The sequence below is a fragment of the Musca vetustissima genome, unplaced genomic scaffold (genome assembly GCF_032173495.1).
Source record: "Musca vetustissima isolate MV318-11 ecotype Yass unplaced genomic scaffold, APGP_CSIRO_Mvet_v1 utg91325, whole genome shotgun sequence".
Lineage (NCBI taxonomy): Eukaryota > Metazoa > Arthropoda > Insecta > Diptera > Muscidae > Musca > Musca vetustissima.
In genome coordinates, this window is record NW_026881641.1 from 1 (window position 1) to 17348 (window position 17348).

At 36.0% G+C, this 17348-nt stretch overlaps 1 protein-coding gene across 1 annotated transcript; it reads left to right on the top strand.

The window, feature by feature from the left end:
• Positions 1-14830: 14830 nt before the first annotated feature.
• LOC133327606 (fasciclin-2-like) lies at positions 14831-15729 on the top strand (the record flags this gene model as incomplete). Its single annotated transcript, XM_061536126.1, has 2 exons — positions 14831-15319; positions 15450-15729. Coding segments are annotated over 2 exons (707 nt in total), but the record flags the coding sequence as incomplete, so codon positions are not given.
• Between the last annotated feature and the right edge of the window lie 1619 nt (positions 15730-17348).

Genomic DNA, 17348 nt, shown 5'->3' on the forward strand with positions numbered 1-17348 from the left:
AACCGCTCATTTGACCTATAGTGCACCGTTGGAATTTTCGGATTCCGAAATCGAGAATGGGGGGGTTCCCTTAAGTCTAAAATTATGTGTGTTATTTTTCCTGAAAATTGGTTCAGATTTAGATATCTGCCACATATATATTTTCGTTCGATTTTAGGTTAATGGTTAATTGGTGCATCCAAACTCCTAATGTTTGTCCGACTAACACGAAATTGCGTTCTTTTTTTTTGTAATGGGTGCAGATCCAGATATATATTCCATATATATTTCGAACGGGTGCCTGATTGATATTACTGAATAGTGTGTATTATGTGCGCTATAAATCGATTTACAAAAATTAGTTCCATTGACAATTAGCATAGGTTGCAGAAAGGCATCTGTATGGATTGATGAAAGTCGGTTCATTTATTGATAAAGATCAAATAAAATCAATTTTTTTAAACGAATTTTAAAAGAATGTGGAGAATTCCCATAAGTAGAATATGTCGGCCCAGTCCGACTTTACTACTTTCCCTATTGGTTTTTTAATTGTTTTAGAATTTTTTGACGGTAATAAACAAAAACCTTTTCCGATTTTCAAAATGTTCAGGAAACGACCATGTGTAAATGCAATATCAAATTTATCATGGTGGTAGAATTTCCAAGGATAAATAGAGCTATGCCACATGATGACCAACCATTATCAGTTCAAGCACAGTATTAATCATCTGTACCACAACGGTCGTTTTTGGACGACACTCGTCTTTGAGCGAACTTCGACTATTGAATTCCGAAAGTTGTGAAAAATGGTCGCATGACTCTGCCTCTTAATTTCTGATAATTCCAAATTGATCATCAATTCACTATAAGCAACACAACACATTGTCGTACGTCTAACAATACTGAGTATGTTTATCCTGACAAATGTCAAACGTTTCAATGGAAATGTCAAAGTATCTCTCGATCTACCAAAACATGTGTGTTTTAGTATTTCTAAGAAAATTAACAGACAAACGATTTATGTTACCTTTGCAGGTGCAAGAAGTTCTGCTTCTGAAGAAAAAAATGAAATTATTCCTATGTCATCACACAGATCTCCTTACATGAGTATTGTATAAGAATATTCTACATTAATATTTCCCTGAATTCATTGCATTCACATTTGTTCCCTGCAGATGTATTTGGTTTCCTATACAAAGCTCAATGGTAAACGCGATTCTAATAACGCATGTGTGTACTAGATCTAGTAACTAAAATGGCAAAATGGTTAACTAATATAATAGGTAACTAAAATTTCAGAAAATTCAATTAGCTCTATGACAATAATCCTAAGTATAGATTATGTGTAAGAACATCTATCTTACAAGTCCCCCTCAAACATCTACACTTAATCACTTTTGCATTTTATCACGCAGTATTTTTAACAAACATTCATTTGTATTGACATTCTATCGTTGTGATGCACACAATGCACACATACAAATACAAACGCACACACACACTCATCGTTACATCTGTTCATCTGCCAGCTATGCACTGCACTGCACTCTGTCTATCTCTCTTTGGGGTTTTCCATTGGATTTCCTTTGTGGCAGCGTGTATCACTTAAACTCCAAGATTATTCCATCAATTTCTCCATCAGTTACCATCGTAACATTTGCAAGCATTCCATTCAGCTTTAAAACTCCGGATAGTCCTTTTGCTGAGATTTATTTCGACTTTATCTTGAATAACTCAATCACCCTTCACTGAACATTCTTACCCCTACCCCACTTTCAAATGAAATACAAATTGACAAATTTATGTGTGTGAGTGTGTGTGTGTGTAGCAAGTTTTCCTTTCGATATTGATTTAAAGGATGTAACAAACAATTTCCGTTTGCCTCACTACTCACTCATTGTGTGTTTGTAGTTGTTTTTGTTATTGTTCTGGTTTTAATTGGATATCAAATAGAATGAACATTATATAAATGTAACCCTGAGGAATCGGAATAGAAAAATAGTTGTCGTAACAAAATTATGGGAAGATGGAAACAAACCTTGGACTTGGATTAACATAAATATGAAACGAGGAACAGAGGGAATTTTTTTTAGTTCGAGGAAACAAACATACCCTGCAAATTATTATTTTCAAATGTAATGTGCTCTAGGCATAGTTTTAAAGTTGTAATTATCATTCAATCGAATATTTTAAAATAGAAGATTGCAATATGTATTGCGAAGAGGTATTTTACTATAAATAGCCAGAAAGTATCCTTCTTACCATTTCATCATATATCCAATATTTCCTTGGGAGACCAATGAGTTTTTAATGGAAGAAAAATTGGAACTTCTAATAGAAGGCCAAAATGTCTCATCAGGAGGAGCAGCAACATTACTCATAACACTTCAGGAGGACTCTTATAGAACCAAAAGATCGTTTTATAAAGGACAAATATGAAGAACAAAACAATAGGTCTTTTCATTTTTTTGAAAATGTTCTCGATTGTAGCTGTTACGATTCGGAACAATTTTTTTTTTTCAAAATACGATAATAGTTCCGGTTCAAACCAAACTTTGCCCATCTTTTTATTTCATCCAATATTAATTCAAGTTCGAAGATGGGGAATATCGGTCCACTCCTGCTACCTCCCACGCAGGGGCAGGGCCTAAATGCGGGCTTCAAACAAATATAAATCGACTTCAAACAAATATAAATAGGTCATCCGTTGGGCTATGTCTGTACTTCTAGAAAACGCAACTACGTAATTCTATGCTAAATTTTGTAAGTTGGTGCACCATTTACATGAAATCGGACGAAACTATATATGGGAGCTATATAGAAATCTGGACCGATTTTCTCGAAACTTAGCAGACATCACTGTAGGCTTAATTCAGTACGTTATGCCAAATCTCTTGCAAATCGAAAGGTATATAGCGACTTTGGTGCACCATTTACATGAAATCGGACGAAACTATATATGGGAGCTATATAGAAATCTGGCTTAAGTCAGTAGGTTATGCCAAATTTCGTGCAAATCGAAAGATATATAGGGACTTTGGGGCACCATTTACATGAAATCGGACGAAACTATATATGGGAGCTATATCTTAATCTGGACCGATTTTCACGAAACTTGGCAGACATAATTCTAGGCTCAATTCAGTACGTTATCCCAAATTTGGTGCACATCGAAAGATATATAGGAATTTTGGTGCACCATTTACATGAAATCGGACGAAACTATATATGGGAGCTATATCTAAATCTGGACCGATTTTCACGAAAATTGGCAGACATGACTCTAGGCTCAATTCAGTACGTTATGCCAAATTTCGTGCAAATCGAGGGATATATAGGGACTTTGGTGCATCATTTACATGAAATCGGACGAAACTATATATGGGAGCTATATCTTAATCTGGACCGATTTTCACGAAACTTGGCAGACATAATTCTAGGCTCAATTCAGTACGTTATGCCAAATTTGGTGCAAATCGAAGGATATATAGGGATTTTGGTGCACCATTTACATGAAATCGGACGAAACTATATATGGGAGCTATATCTAAATCTGGACCGATTTTCACGAAAATTGGCAGACATCATTCTAGACCTAAATGATTAGGCTGTACCAAATTTCGTGCAAATCGAAAGATATATAGGGACCGTTTACATTAAATCGGTTGAATATATATATATATATATATATATGGGAGCTATATGTAAATCTGAACCGATTTTTCCCAATTTCAATAGGGTTCGTCCTTGGGCCGAATAAGTGACCTATGCCAATTTTCATCCAATTCGGATAATAAATGCGGCCTGTACTTTGTTTACAATTTAACATGGACAGACAGACGGACGGACGGACGGACATGCATAAATCGACTTAGAAAGTGATTCTATGCATATTCTCAAAAGGAACCATGTGTCTATCTCGATTATTTTTGGCTGTTACAAACATATGCACAAAGACATAATACCCTGTACCACAGTGTGGTGAAGGGTATAGAAATGGGGTTATAGGGGACGACCCCAAAAAGGGGGAGAATATTAAAAATTTTTGGTAGGGAGTTTTGCTACCATATACGACTACAAAATACCAAATTCCAACGCATTCGGTAGAAGAATGCGCTCAAGAACCCTAAAATACCGAAAATTGGGGGTAGCCTTATATGGGGGCTATCCGAAAAAATGGACCTATATTTATAATTTTTTGTGGAGAGATTTGGTACCTATTAAGAACTCAAAATTATTACAGCCAATTCGGTGGAAAAATACGACCAAAATACTGAAAATTAGAAGGTACTGTTAATGGGGGCTACCAGAAATAGTGGACCCATACTTATAATTTTTTGTGGAGACATTCAATACCCAATAAGAACCCAATGTAGCAAATTTCAGGGAATTCGGCTGAAAAACCTGCTCAAGAACCCCAAAATACCGAAATTTGGCGGTTATCCTTATATGGGAGCTATGCCTAAACGTGGACCGATATATCCCATCTTCCAACTTGACCTGCATGCAGACAAAAGACAACCCTATGCAAAATTATGACAAAATTAATATACCCTCCATACTATGGTGGAGGGTATACAAATATTTAAAATGTCGCATATAAAAGACATAAACATCATTTTTTTCCTAATCATTTGAGTTGTAGAATCTGATTAATGGTTATAGCACCTATCGACGCCTTTATATGTTCTCTGTCCAGAATTTTGCGACCGTTAATAAATTTAAGAGTTATTGCCGACAATAGAAAAATTGTCGTTGAAAATTCCCTTAAGGTTTTTAGTAAAAAAACTAACATTTGCAAGCAACTTCGTTAGCGAATGTAGGAAATATTTAAGCGTGTATTAACATCGACCATAAGTTAAACTTGAGTACCATTTAGTACCAAATTTCGTGATTCGAGCTCTAAAGATTCACCCAAATCCAAATTTTCCATTTAGCACACATTATTTCCATAAGTACCCTGTTCAACCATCCAACAAAACTTCATGCATACCCCTACACCCCAACAATGATTCCTGGTTAAAATTTCAGGATTCCAACTCTATTGATTCACCCACAATTTAAATTGTACCAAATTAAGTACACAGTATTACGAATTTCCAATACTAAATACCCCAATCCTACACCCCGACAGTGATTCTAAACCCAAGTTTCATGATTTCAACTCCATAGGTTCACCCACAATTTAAATTGTACCAAATGTTGTACACATTAGTACCAATTTCAAAACTTCCTAAATACACCAATCCTACACTTCGACAGTGATTCTAAACCCAAGTTTCAGGATTCTAACTCTATAGGTTTACCAAACAATTTAAATTGTACCAAATTTAGTACGCAGTAGTACTTATTTCTAAAACCTCCTTCCTCCCCCAAACCTACACTCCCACAGTCATCCTAAATCCAAGTTTCAGGATATCAACTCTGCAATTCAAATCGTACCAAATTTAGTACATAGTTGTAACAATTTCCAAAACTTCCTACAGTACACCCACATAGTGATCCAAAATGCATGTTTCAGGATTCCAACTTAATCGGTTGGCCCACAATTCAAATTGTACCAAATTTAGTACACTGTAGTACGAATTTCCAAAACTTCTTACTTAATCCAATCCAATACCCCCACAGTGATTCTAAATCTAAGTTTCTGGATTCAAACTCTATCAGTTTCAATTCAAAATATACCAAATTTAGTACGCATTAGTACAAATTTCTAAAACTTCCTCAGGATCACTGTTAAAGTGTAAGATTGAAATATATCTTACACTTTAACAGTGATCCTGACTCCAAATTTGTTCACCTAAAATCAAAATGTACCAAATTTAGTACCCATAAGTATTAACTTGTTAAACTGAATCCTGACCCTAATCCTACATCCTTACAGTGATCCTAAACCTAAACTTCATTGTTCCAGCTCTATCAGTTCACCCAAATCACCCATATTGTACCAATTATAGTAAGATTTAGTACTTTACGTGCACATAAGTAAAAATTTCCAAAACTGCGTACATATCCAGCTCGATTTGTACCTCCAAATCAAATTTGTACCAAATATAGTACCATATAGTATTTTTCGTTCACATGAGTTCACGCTTTCCAAACTCTCCTCATATCGACGCTAATTCTCAACAGTAATTTGCATTCCAAATTTCAAGTCTCAATCCATTCACATGCTACGAAATTGTTGTTTCCAAAGGTCCTTTGCAACATCTATTCTACACTCCATTAGTGACCCTCAATTCAAATTTCAGAGTTCTAGCTCTACTGCTTCGCCAAATACAAATGATACCATATTTAGTACTTTTCGTACGGTTCTAGTACGAATTTCCAAAAACCCAGCCTTATCTGTTACCTTTGGACCAAGAGTGACACTCACCTAAAATTTCAAGATTCTAGCCTCAGCCGTTTCGTCTGGGCGTTGATGAATCGTCCGCCGCTAGAAAATATAGCCTTAAAAGTCAAACTTTGAGTCGCATATTAAAACAAAATAGAACCTTTAGAGGATCTGAATTTCAACCAGACTGATAGCGGTGATAAATACCAGGTTATAACTATGTTGCCGAATGTGCGCCATCATATGCCGAAGCTACTCCAAAACTGTAAAAATGTTTAACTAATACTAATTATACCCTACACAACTATGTTGTCAGGGTATTATAGCTTTGTGCAGCCCCAAAAGTTTGTAACGCTGGTATATTGGTTTTGACCCACCTTTTTCCGATCGTCATATCTCGTCTAGCTGAGTCGATAACATGTGTGTCCCTCCGTCTGTAAAGTATATATATTCTAAACACGATACAGGCCACAGTTATGGACCAATCTTCACGAAATTTTGCATGTAGGATGGGTTCTGCCCAATGAAGACCCCTATTGTTTTTGGAAAAGATCACTTGATATTTAAGTGATGAAATGGACCAAAAACTTTATTTTTGTCTGATTTTCTGGTCGCTTCAGAGGCCGGGTATTTTTGCATGGAGAAGGGGATCGGGCCAAAGAATAAGCATGCCTCTTTTGATAAAGATGGGTCAATATTTAGCGGGTCAAATGAAGGGTATCGTATGGTCGGCCACGTCCGACTATACTGCTCCGCTCACTGGTTTATTATATGTTTTTATTCCCTCCACCATAGTATGGAGAGTATATTAGTTTTGTTTTTCCGTTTGTAGCGCACCGAAATAATCATTTCCGACCCTATAAAGTATATATATATATATCCTTGATCTGCAGGCAGGTCAATTTCGAAGATGAGCTATATCGGTCCACGTTTAGCCATATAAGGGTACCCTCCAATTTTCGGTATTTTAGGGTTCTTGAGCGCGGTTTTCAACCGAATTCCCTGAAATTTGGTACATTGGGTTCTTATTGAATACACAATTTCCCCACTAAAAATTATAAATATAGGTCCCCTTTTTCTGGTAGCCCCCATATAAGGGTACCCCCCAATTTTCAGTCTTTGGTGGGTTTTGGCCGGATTTTTTCACCAAATTGGCTGTAATTTAGTAATTTGAGTTCTTATTTGGTAACAAATCTCTCCACAAAAAATTATAAATATAGGTCAATTTTTTCGGGTAGCCCCCATATAAGGGTACCCCCCAATTTTCGGTATTTTAGGGTTCTTGAACGCGATTTTCAACCGAATTCGCTGAAATTTGATATTTTGTAGTCGTATATGGTAACAAATCTCCTCACCAAAAATTATTAATATTCACCCCTTTTTAGGGGTAGTCCCCATATAACCCCCTTTTTTATATTAAAATAGTTATCGGATTTGTTTCGTGTGTTGGGGTTGGGTAGTCGTTACGGGGAATAGTCAATTTTTACCCTACAAAGACGTTTTAGCCATCTTTTGTAAGCATATATTGATACCTCCTGAAGTAAAGAATTGAGATAAACAATTAAAATATTGTTTCAAAATTGGCATATATCGGTCATTAATTAGGCATAAACCTCATATAATTATATCCCCAAATATTCAGTACGTCCTACAATATGTAATCAATATTGGTCCCCCTTTATAAATTTGTAATCTAAATTACAGTAGTTTGAAGATTTTATACTCTACCATGCGTTATCAGTATCAGTCCACTTTTTTGGAGCTTACAGATTTTAGGAAAAATACCCATTAAAATTGCTGAAATTTGTATTTTGTGTACATAATGATTTACATAAATCGGTTTGTAGAATTATCGGTATATGCCCACTTTTTTGGTATATATGTAGTATAACTATGGTGGAGGCTTTTTCACTTGTTGGTACTAGTTTTTATAATTAAGTATCAGAGGACAATAATCAACCACAAAGGTTTTATATGTGTTGAATAAGTACTGAGATATAGAGCTCTAAACAAAAAGTGCCGAAGGTGCCCCAGTCTACCCTACTAGCACTTTCTCCGCAAAATTTCAGAGCTCTAAAACTAAAACTACGATATAATATACATACACAAATTAGGGATAATTTTTTACAAATAAATATCGTGTTTACCAAAATGTTTCCTTTTGTAACTAATAGTGAAATTCCATGTAGAATAATTTTGTGTTTGACAAAATACTCCAAAGCTTCAGTCTATTGAAGATTTTGAACCAATTCTGCAAGGTGTTTAATTAACTCTCACCGAAGTCGACAAAAAAATTTGTTGCCAATATTGCTAAATTTATACTATCAATTAATAATAATATTTTTGTCCCAACTTGACGCCTACATATTTCGGTCTATTCTGAATATTTTTGTGGAATATTCTGACCTGCTATAACCTCGTTTTAAATGAATTCTCAATCATTTCTGGAAGAGTGGACCGAAAATACACCTTCAGAGAGTCGACTGAGAGTTAATGTATTCGACAAACATTCCTCGCATTTATATGATTCCTCACCATGCATGGATTTCGAAAAATCATAATCCGAATATTTTCAAATGTCTAAGAAATGGGAAATATTGCAATTCCTTTTTAGGCTACGTGTTTCCTATTTTAGCACCTCTATCATAGATTTTTTGAATGTCTCGATATTTATTTCTTGTGTTGCACAGTGTTATAATTGTTGTTGTATGGCAAATATTCGTACCAAAAATCCGGAATGTCGGTCCTCTTTATGGTATATTTCCCAATTGTCGGTATTTCGAGTCTTTCAGCTACCAAATTGGTTCTATTTTTTATACCCTTTACCATACTGTGGTACAGGATATTATGTCTTTGTGCATATGTTTGTAACAGGCAAAATGAATCGAGATAGACCCATGGTTCCTTTTGAGAATATGCATAGAATCACATTCTGAGTCGATTTATGCAAACAAAGTACAGGTCGCATTTATGATCCGATTTGGATGAAATTTGGCACAGTTCATTCATTTGGCCCAAGGACGAACCCTATTGAAATTGGGAAAAATCGGTTCAGATTTAGATATAGCTCCCATATATATTTTCGTCCCATTTAAGGAAAATGGCGAAACAAATTCCCTATATATATTTCGATTTGCACGAAATTTAGCACAGCGTAATGAAAGGTATAAAGTCTAGATATAGCTCCCATATATGTGTGTAAAAATAAAATCTCTGGAAATCTTTTTATTTGCACGAAATTTGGCACAGCGTAATGAATAAGGTCTAGAATTATGTCTGTTAAGATATAGCTCCCATATATAGCTTCGCCCGATTTTATGTAAATATTCCACAAAAGTCTCTGGAAATCTTTTGATTTGCACAAAATTTGGCACAGCGTAATGAACTAGATATAGAATGATGTGTGTTAAGTTTCCTGGAAATCGGTTCAAATATGGATATAGCTCCCATATATATTTTCGTCCGATTTAATGTAACTGGTGCACCAAAGTCCCTACATATATCTTTCGATTTGCACGAAATTTGGCACAGCGTAATGAACTAGGTATAGAATGAGGTGTGCAAAGTTTCGTGAAAATCGGTTCAGATTTAAATATAGCTCCAATATATATTTTCGTCCGATTTAATGTAAATATCCACCAATGTCCCTATATATCTTTCGATTTGCACGAAATTTGGCACAGCGTAACGAATTAAGTGTAGAATGATGTGTGTTAAGTTTCGTGAAAATCGGTTCAGATTTAGATATAGCTCCTATATATATTTTCGTCCGATTTAATGTAAATAGCCCACTAATGTCTCTGGAAATCCTTTGATTTGCACGAAATTTGGCACAGCGTAATGAATAAGGTCTAGAATTATGTCTGCCAAGTTTCATGAAAATCGGTTCAGATTTTGATATAGCTCCCATATATATTTTCGTCCGATTTAATGTAACTGGTGCACCAAAGTCTCTATATATCTTTCGATTTACACGAAATTTGGCACAGCGTAATGAATTAGGTCTAGAATGATGTGTGCAAAGTTTCGTGAAAATCGGTTCTGATTTAAATATAGCTCCCATATATATTTTCGTCCGATTCAATATCCCAGAATAAAGATTTTTTAATTTTTCACACAAAAGTCAGGGTTAATTTGACCCGCTAAATATTGACCGATCTTTATCAAAACACGCATGCTTATTCTTTGGTCCGATCCCCTTTTCCATGCAAAAATTCGCGGTGTTTGGGCAATAATTGCGGTCTCTGGAGCGACCAGAAAACCCGAAAAAAATAAAGTTTTTGGTCCATTTCATCCCCTAAATATTAGGCTATCTTTTCCAAAAACAACAGGGGTCTTCATTGGCCAGAACCCATCCTACATGCAAAATTTCGTGAAGATTGGTCCATAACTGTGGCCTGTATCGTCTTTACAAGTTATAATGGACAGACGGACGGACGGACGGACGGACACACATGTCTAGATCGTCTCAGCTAGTCGAGATATGACGATCGGTATACTTAAAGGTGGGTCTAGGACCAATATTTCGCGGCGTTACAAACTTTTGCACAAAGCTATAATACCCTGACAACATAGTTGTGTAGGGTATAATAAAGTTTCCTCCCACTTTCATAATTTTAAGGTTTTAACGTATATTCCCAAGGAATAGATAGTTTTTTTCGCATTTCTGATTGCTGGTGAATAATTAAACCCCTTACCAACATAAAAAGGTCCCGATCGATTAATAAAATTTTGAATGTATAACATATGTTGGAGGATATAACAAAATTTCGCCCGGCCGAGCATTTCATATATTTTCGGTTTCACACGTACAACTGAACAACTGAATATGTGAAGAGCTTCAAATTCCTTTAAGCAGTTAGAATATCAAATCGTATCCTGAGCGTATGATTTATATATTATAAGGAAACTGTTACGTATGATTAATACCAATTAGATCAATGCGTATTATTTTCCATAAGTACGATATTGAATTATCTCAAAAATCAAATTCTTCACCCCTTCACTTCCCTATTCGATTAACATAGAATTCGGTTAAGACATCCCCATAAGTATATTTGCCTTCTTCGAAAAAAGCAAATCAAACTGATGATTATGATAGGAGTCGACAACAAAACATATCGAATGTATCATCGTCACCAATCACCAACTATTTAATCTGCATATCCAACTTCCGCTAGCATACTGGTCATTCTGTTTCACTTGATGTCACAACCATGCAGCATAACTCTCATATCCCCATATAGAAACTTCTTCTGCATGTACTTCCCCCTGTACTTTTTCTGATTCTAGCATTCTTAAATTTGTCATTTTTTTTTTCTCTGTGTTGCTGTTGTTTGTTTGTGTCGGCATCATCGTCATCATTGTTTCATTGTATTGTGGCTTCTGGTACCTCTCAAACCAAATATTATCCTTTGGGCATTTAATATGAAGTGGTTTACTATTTGAATGGAGTTCCATGTTGATGTATATGTGGGCCATTGTGTGGTGGGATGTGTGCCAATATATCTCTATCTGTGCATTTGTGTGAGGGAGGGGGTTATGTGTGGGTTCCCCTGACTGTGTCAGTGGGTTTTGTAGTTCTGTTTTGTTTTTTTTCTATCTGGGATTCTTTGTCCATTCGTTTGTTCTCCTTAGATTATATTTCCGTTTTTATGTGGCTGCAATCCTGCAATTCTCCGGCCCAAAGTGTCTGCTTGTGATGGTGGTTGTTGGCAAGTTCCTGGTTATATAGCTTCAGACTCCTTTGTCTTAACACTGATGGCTCAATGGTTGGTTGGTAATGCTGGTGATGGTGGTGTGGTGTTCCTGGCCCTGCTCCTCGGTCCTGCTGTGGCTTCGAGTGCAAATGTTTTGTTTAATTTTCAAAGTGCATCTTAATGAAGTTTTCTCCTTGCGGACATGTATTTTAAAATGAATTTTGTTTAGTTGTTGGTTCTGTTCTGTTCTGACAACTTTTAGTTCCTTCTCGTAGTTCTTTAATCGGCATCTTGAATAGAACAAAATTCATTACTACTCCCAAGAGTGGCCGAGAGTGTTGTCAGAGCCTTGTGGCCTGGTTACTAATCTTGAAATAGTTTGCATTTTATTTAGGATTTTTTCGTCTTCTTCTTTTTGAAAATTTTCCTTTTTCCTACCTTAATTGTAATAAAACAGACTAATTCGAATTTGGTTGCTAAGATGATTTTCAAGCGAATCAAAAAGAATATTTCGAAAAACTTTGTGCACAGATTGGAAATTTGCCCAGAAGGATGAAATAACATTGGCTTAGGAGACGATGACAGTGATTTATTATTTAAAAAAATCCAAGAGACTTTTTAAAGAATATTTTTTAAGGTACCAACAGCCACAAGGCGTGGATTTTTTAAAGAATATTTTTAAGGGTCCTACACAAGGCGTGGATTTTTCAAAGAATATTTTTAAGGGTCCTACACAAGGCGTGGATTTTTCAAAGAATATTTTTAAGGGTCCTACACAAGGCGTGGATTTTTCAAAGAATATTTTTAAGGGTCCTACACAAGGCGTGGATTTTTCAAAGAATATTTTTAAGGGTCCTACACAAGGCGTGGATTTTTCAAAGAATATTTTTTAAAGTACCAACAGCCACAAGGCGTGGATTTTTTAAAGAATATTTTTGGATTTTTAAAGAATATTTTAAGGTACCAACAGAATATTTTTAAAGAATATTTTTAAGGGTCCTACACAAGGCGTGGATTTTTCAAAGAATATTTTTTAAAGTACCAACAGCCACAAGGCGTGGATTTTTTAAAGAATATTTTTTAAGGTACCAACAGCCACAAGGCGTGGATTTTTTAAAGAATATTTTTTAAGGTACCAACAGCCACAAGGCGTGGATTTTTTAAAGAATATTTTTTAAGGTACCAACAGCCACAAGGCGTGGATTTTTTAAAGAATATTTTTTAAGCAACAGCCACAAGGCGTGGATTTTTTAAAGAATATTTTTTAAGGTACCAACAGCCACAAGGCGTGGATTTTTTAAAGAATATTTTTTAAGGTACCAACAGCCACAAGGCGTGGATTTTTTAAAGAATATTTTTTAAGGTACCAACAGCCACAAGGCGTGGATTTTTTAAAGAATATTTTTTAAGGTACCAACAGCCACAAGGCGTGGATTTTTTAAAGAATATTTTTTAAGGTACCAACAGCCACAAGGCGTGGATTTTTTAAAGAATATTTTTTAAGGTACCAACAGCCACAAGGCGTGGATTTTTTAAAGAATATTTTTTAAGGTACCAACAGCCACAAGGCGTGGATTTTTTAAAGAATATTTTTTAAGGTACCAACAGCCACAAGGCGTGGATTTTTTAAAGAATATTTTTTAAGGTACCAACAGCCACAAGGCGTGGATTTTTTAAAGAATATTTTTTAAGGTACCAACAGCCACAAGGCGTGGATTTTTTAAAGAATATTTTTTAAGGTACCAACAGCCACAAGGCGTGGATTTTTTAAAGAATATTTTTTAAGGTACCAACAGCCACAAGGCGTGGATTTTTTAAAGAATATTTTTTAAGGTACCAACAGCCACAAGGCGTGGATTTTTTAAAGAATATTTTTTAAGGTACCAACAGCCACAAGGCGTGGATTTTTTAAAGAATATTTTTTAAGGTACCAACAGCCACAAGGCGTGGATTTTTTAAAGAATATTTTTAAGGGTCTTAAACAAGTGGTGGATGCCTAAAAAATTTTTCTCAGGGACTCATTCCAGGCTTGGATGCCTAAAGCAATTTTTTCAGGGCCTCATTCTAGGCTTGGATGCCTAAGCAATTTTTTCAGGGACTCATTCTAGGCTTGGATGCCTAAAGCAATTTTTTCAGGGACTCATTCTAGGCTTGGATGCCTAAAGTAATTTTTTCAGGGACTCATTCTAGGATGCCTTGGATGCCTACAATATTTTGTTCAGGAACTCATTCTTGTTCAGGAACTCATTCTAAAGTAATTTTTTCAGGGACCCATTCTAGGCTTGGATGTCTATACAAGGCGTGGATGCCTAAAATAATGTTTTCAGGGACTCTGCCCTGATGCCTATACAAGGCGTGGATGCCTTGTACAGGCATCAGGGGCCGATAAAAGGCCTAAACATTTTTTGTAATTTTTTCAGGAGCCCATACAAGGCATGAATATTTTTGTCAGAGACCCATACAAGTCTTGAATTCATAAAATAAGTTTTTCATGGACCCATACAAAGCGAGGATATTTTTTATAATTTTATCAAGTACCCATACAAGGTGAGGATATTTTTTAAAATTTTTTTCTGGGAACCATACAAGGCATACATATTTCTATAATCTTTTCATGCTTTCCCTATTGTTGTCGTAATATTAAAGCCATTAAAAGTACTCTCAAACACCCATCCCGCCAATGAGATGTATCCTCTATCAATACCAACACCAATTGCTATTAATAGCTCCTCACATTTTGTTTTTATTACCCCAATTTGTTATGGCCAAACACCCTATTTAATTGTCGTTGCTGTTGTTGTTCTTGTTTTTTTTTCAGATAAACCATATTGGTTCGATAACAGTACATCGCTGCTACAATATGCCTACATCGGTGGCGTTAAAAATATTTCATGCGAAGCTATGGGTGAACCGCCACCATCATTTGCCTGGCTACACAATGGCCAGTCGATACGTGGCAGCAACTATCGTGTCTTCTACGGTGACTACAGTTCAACGCTGCAGATCCATGTGCTGAACGATACGCATTTAGGCGATTACAAGTGCAAGGTGGCCAACCCGCTGGGTACACTGGAACGTGTCATTAAGCTGAGCAAAGGACAGAAACCGGCCGGGCCGTCACGTTTTCAATTGAAACGAACATTTACCGATGGCTTTGAGCTGGACATACGTTCGGTGAAGTATAGCAATGTCGATGATAACATGAACACACTGGGCTATCGGGTCGAGTATATGAGTGATAGTGAGCTGAAATTTAGTGCGGGTAATTGGAGCTATGCCAAACGAAGAGATTTTCTCTTTCATCGAGGTAGGTAGCAAGCAAAAAACAAAAAAATGATGGTTTTTTTATGGTATTAGTCAGCATGTACTTTGTATTGTATCACTGTTAATATCTCTTCTCTTTCCCCTCTCATTATCTTCCCTCTCGTCTCATTTAGATGGCCGCCGCTTTGTCATTTCCGGCTTAAAGTCCAACACCACATATCTAATGCGTGCCGCCTCACGCAATCTGGCCGGCCTCAGCGATTGGAGTGCGGTGAAAATATTCGCCACCTTGGAAAATCTCGCCAGTCATACGGTGACATTTGTCATCCGCCATCTCGTCATCGTTGTCGCCATCGGTTCCCTGGCGAACGCTGTGCTGAGACATTTTTAATTTCCGTTTCCGTTAACTTGTCAATTTATCATCGTTTTACGCTTAGGTTGATGATTACGCGCTGCTGCCTTTTATTTCTTCAAGTCGTCTTCTATCGTCGTTAATAATCGCCGATGTAATAACCGATGAAGCTTAGCTTTTTTAAAAAATAGAAAAAAACACAAAACGTAACTAAACCAAACAAAAAATGGAAATACAATGTGAACAAAATATGAAAAATTAATGGAAATTGTACGAAAAAGTAAAACCCATTGAAAGAAAAAATGATAAATGATTCATTTTTTTAACGAACGAAGCGAACACAAAAGAGATCCTGAAAAATAGTTAAAATTTTTTTGATAGAATAATTTTTTATATATATGTATATGTCATTCATGTTGCATTTGTTATATGTTGTAGGTTAAATATTTTTATTCTCGATTCACATAGAAGCGGAGGAAAAGAAGTGGTGAATTTAAGTTCAGGTTGGAGGAAAAATATTTTAATTTGGCAATTGGCTGAGTTCGGTTTGAAAATATAGATAACGATCTTGGTCTCAGATCTGTTTTTACCGAAAAAAGTAAGCCGCATGTAATTTGCTTCACTTTTTTTCTCTGATTTTTTTCTATAGAAAAAGTGAGCACAATTGGTCCAAGATTTCTTTCTATAGGAAAAAAATGAGTCCCATGAGGGTATCCTAGAATGTGTGGTCTCTATATAAATAACACATCCCATTTTTAGGTGTACCGGTCCTCGGTTTTAGGTCACATATTTTCACACCGAAGTGGCTATTATTAAAATTCTGAATTCATAGAGGGTGACATTCATATTGGTCCATGTTCTGACCTAGCCCTCATATTAAAGTCCAGTCCTGCTTTCATTATTTTACAAACAAAATGGTTTTAATTTGGGACAAATAGTGTTGTAACCAGTGAGCGGAGCAGTATAGTCGGACGGGGCCGACCATACGATACCCTACACAACTACCACGGAACTCAAATTTTCTGCGGATTTTTATTCCAAACCTGGGCAATATTTAGTGATATTTGCACCCTCTTGTCCGATAGGAGGAAAACAGCACCTCTTCCTCACACTGACATATTTTCCGAATATTACGAGTATTCAGTACAGCTATTGTCCAGATTCTCTTCACTTTGGGTTGTGTTGTGATGTTCGCCTTTCATTTGTGGTCTTTAGATCGACCCGAAAATAACACAAAAAATTAAGTTTTCGGTCCACTTCATTCCAAAAGTATTATCTGATCATCACCAAATATTATAGGCGTTGTCCTTGACCATAGTTGGAACCTCATGGAGCATTTCAAATTATATATAAATAAAACCTAATTCGGGACCTCTATATAGAAGATGTATTCAAAAATAGTGGACGTATTTATTTAATTAACTGGCTCTAGACAGAACATTTGTTCCATAAACCAAACTTAAAAAAGATTTTGGTCTTGTGCGAAGTTTTTCCACGTTTTTCCAAGTTTTTTTTTCCACTTGATCTTTCCATCAGATTCGTGGACTTCCCTCTGCGTATAATATCACTTGGCTCACTTTTATATGGCTTTTGAACTGGGGCATCCGGTATCCATTAGCACAACATTGCCTAGCCACCGTAACCACTGCAGCTCGATAGGTCCGACTATGTGGATGTCCGGGTATAGATGGTATAATTCGCGGTTCAGTGTAACATACAT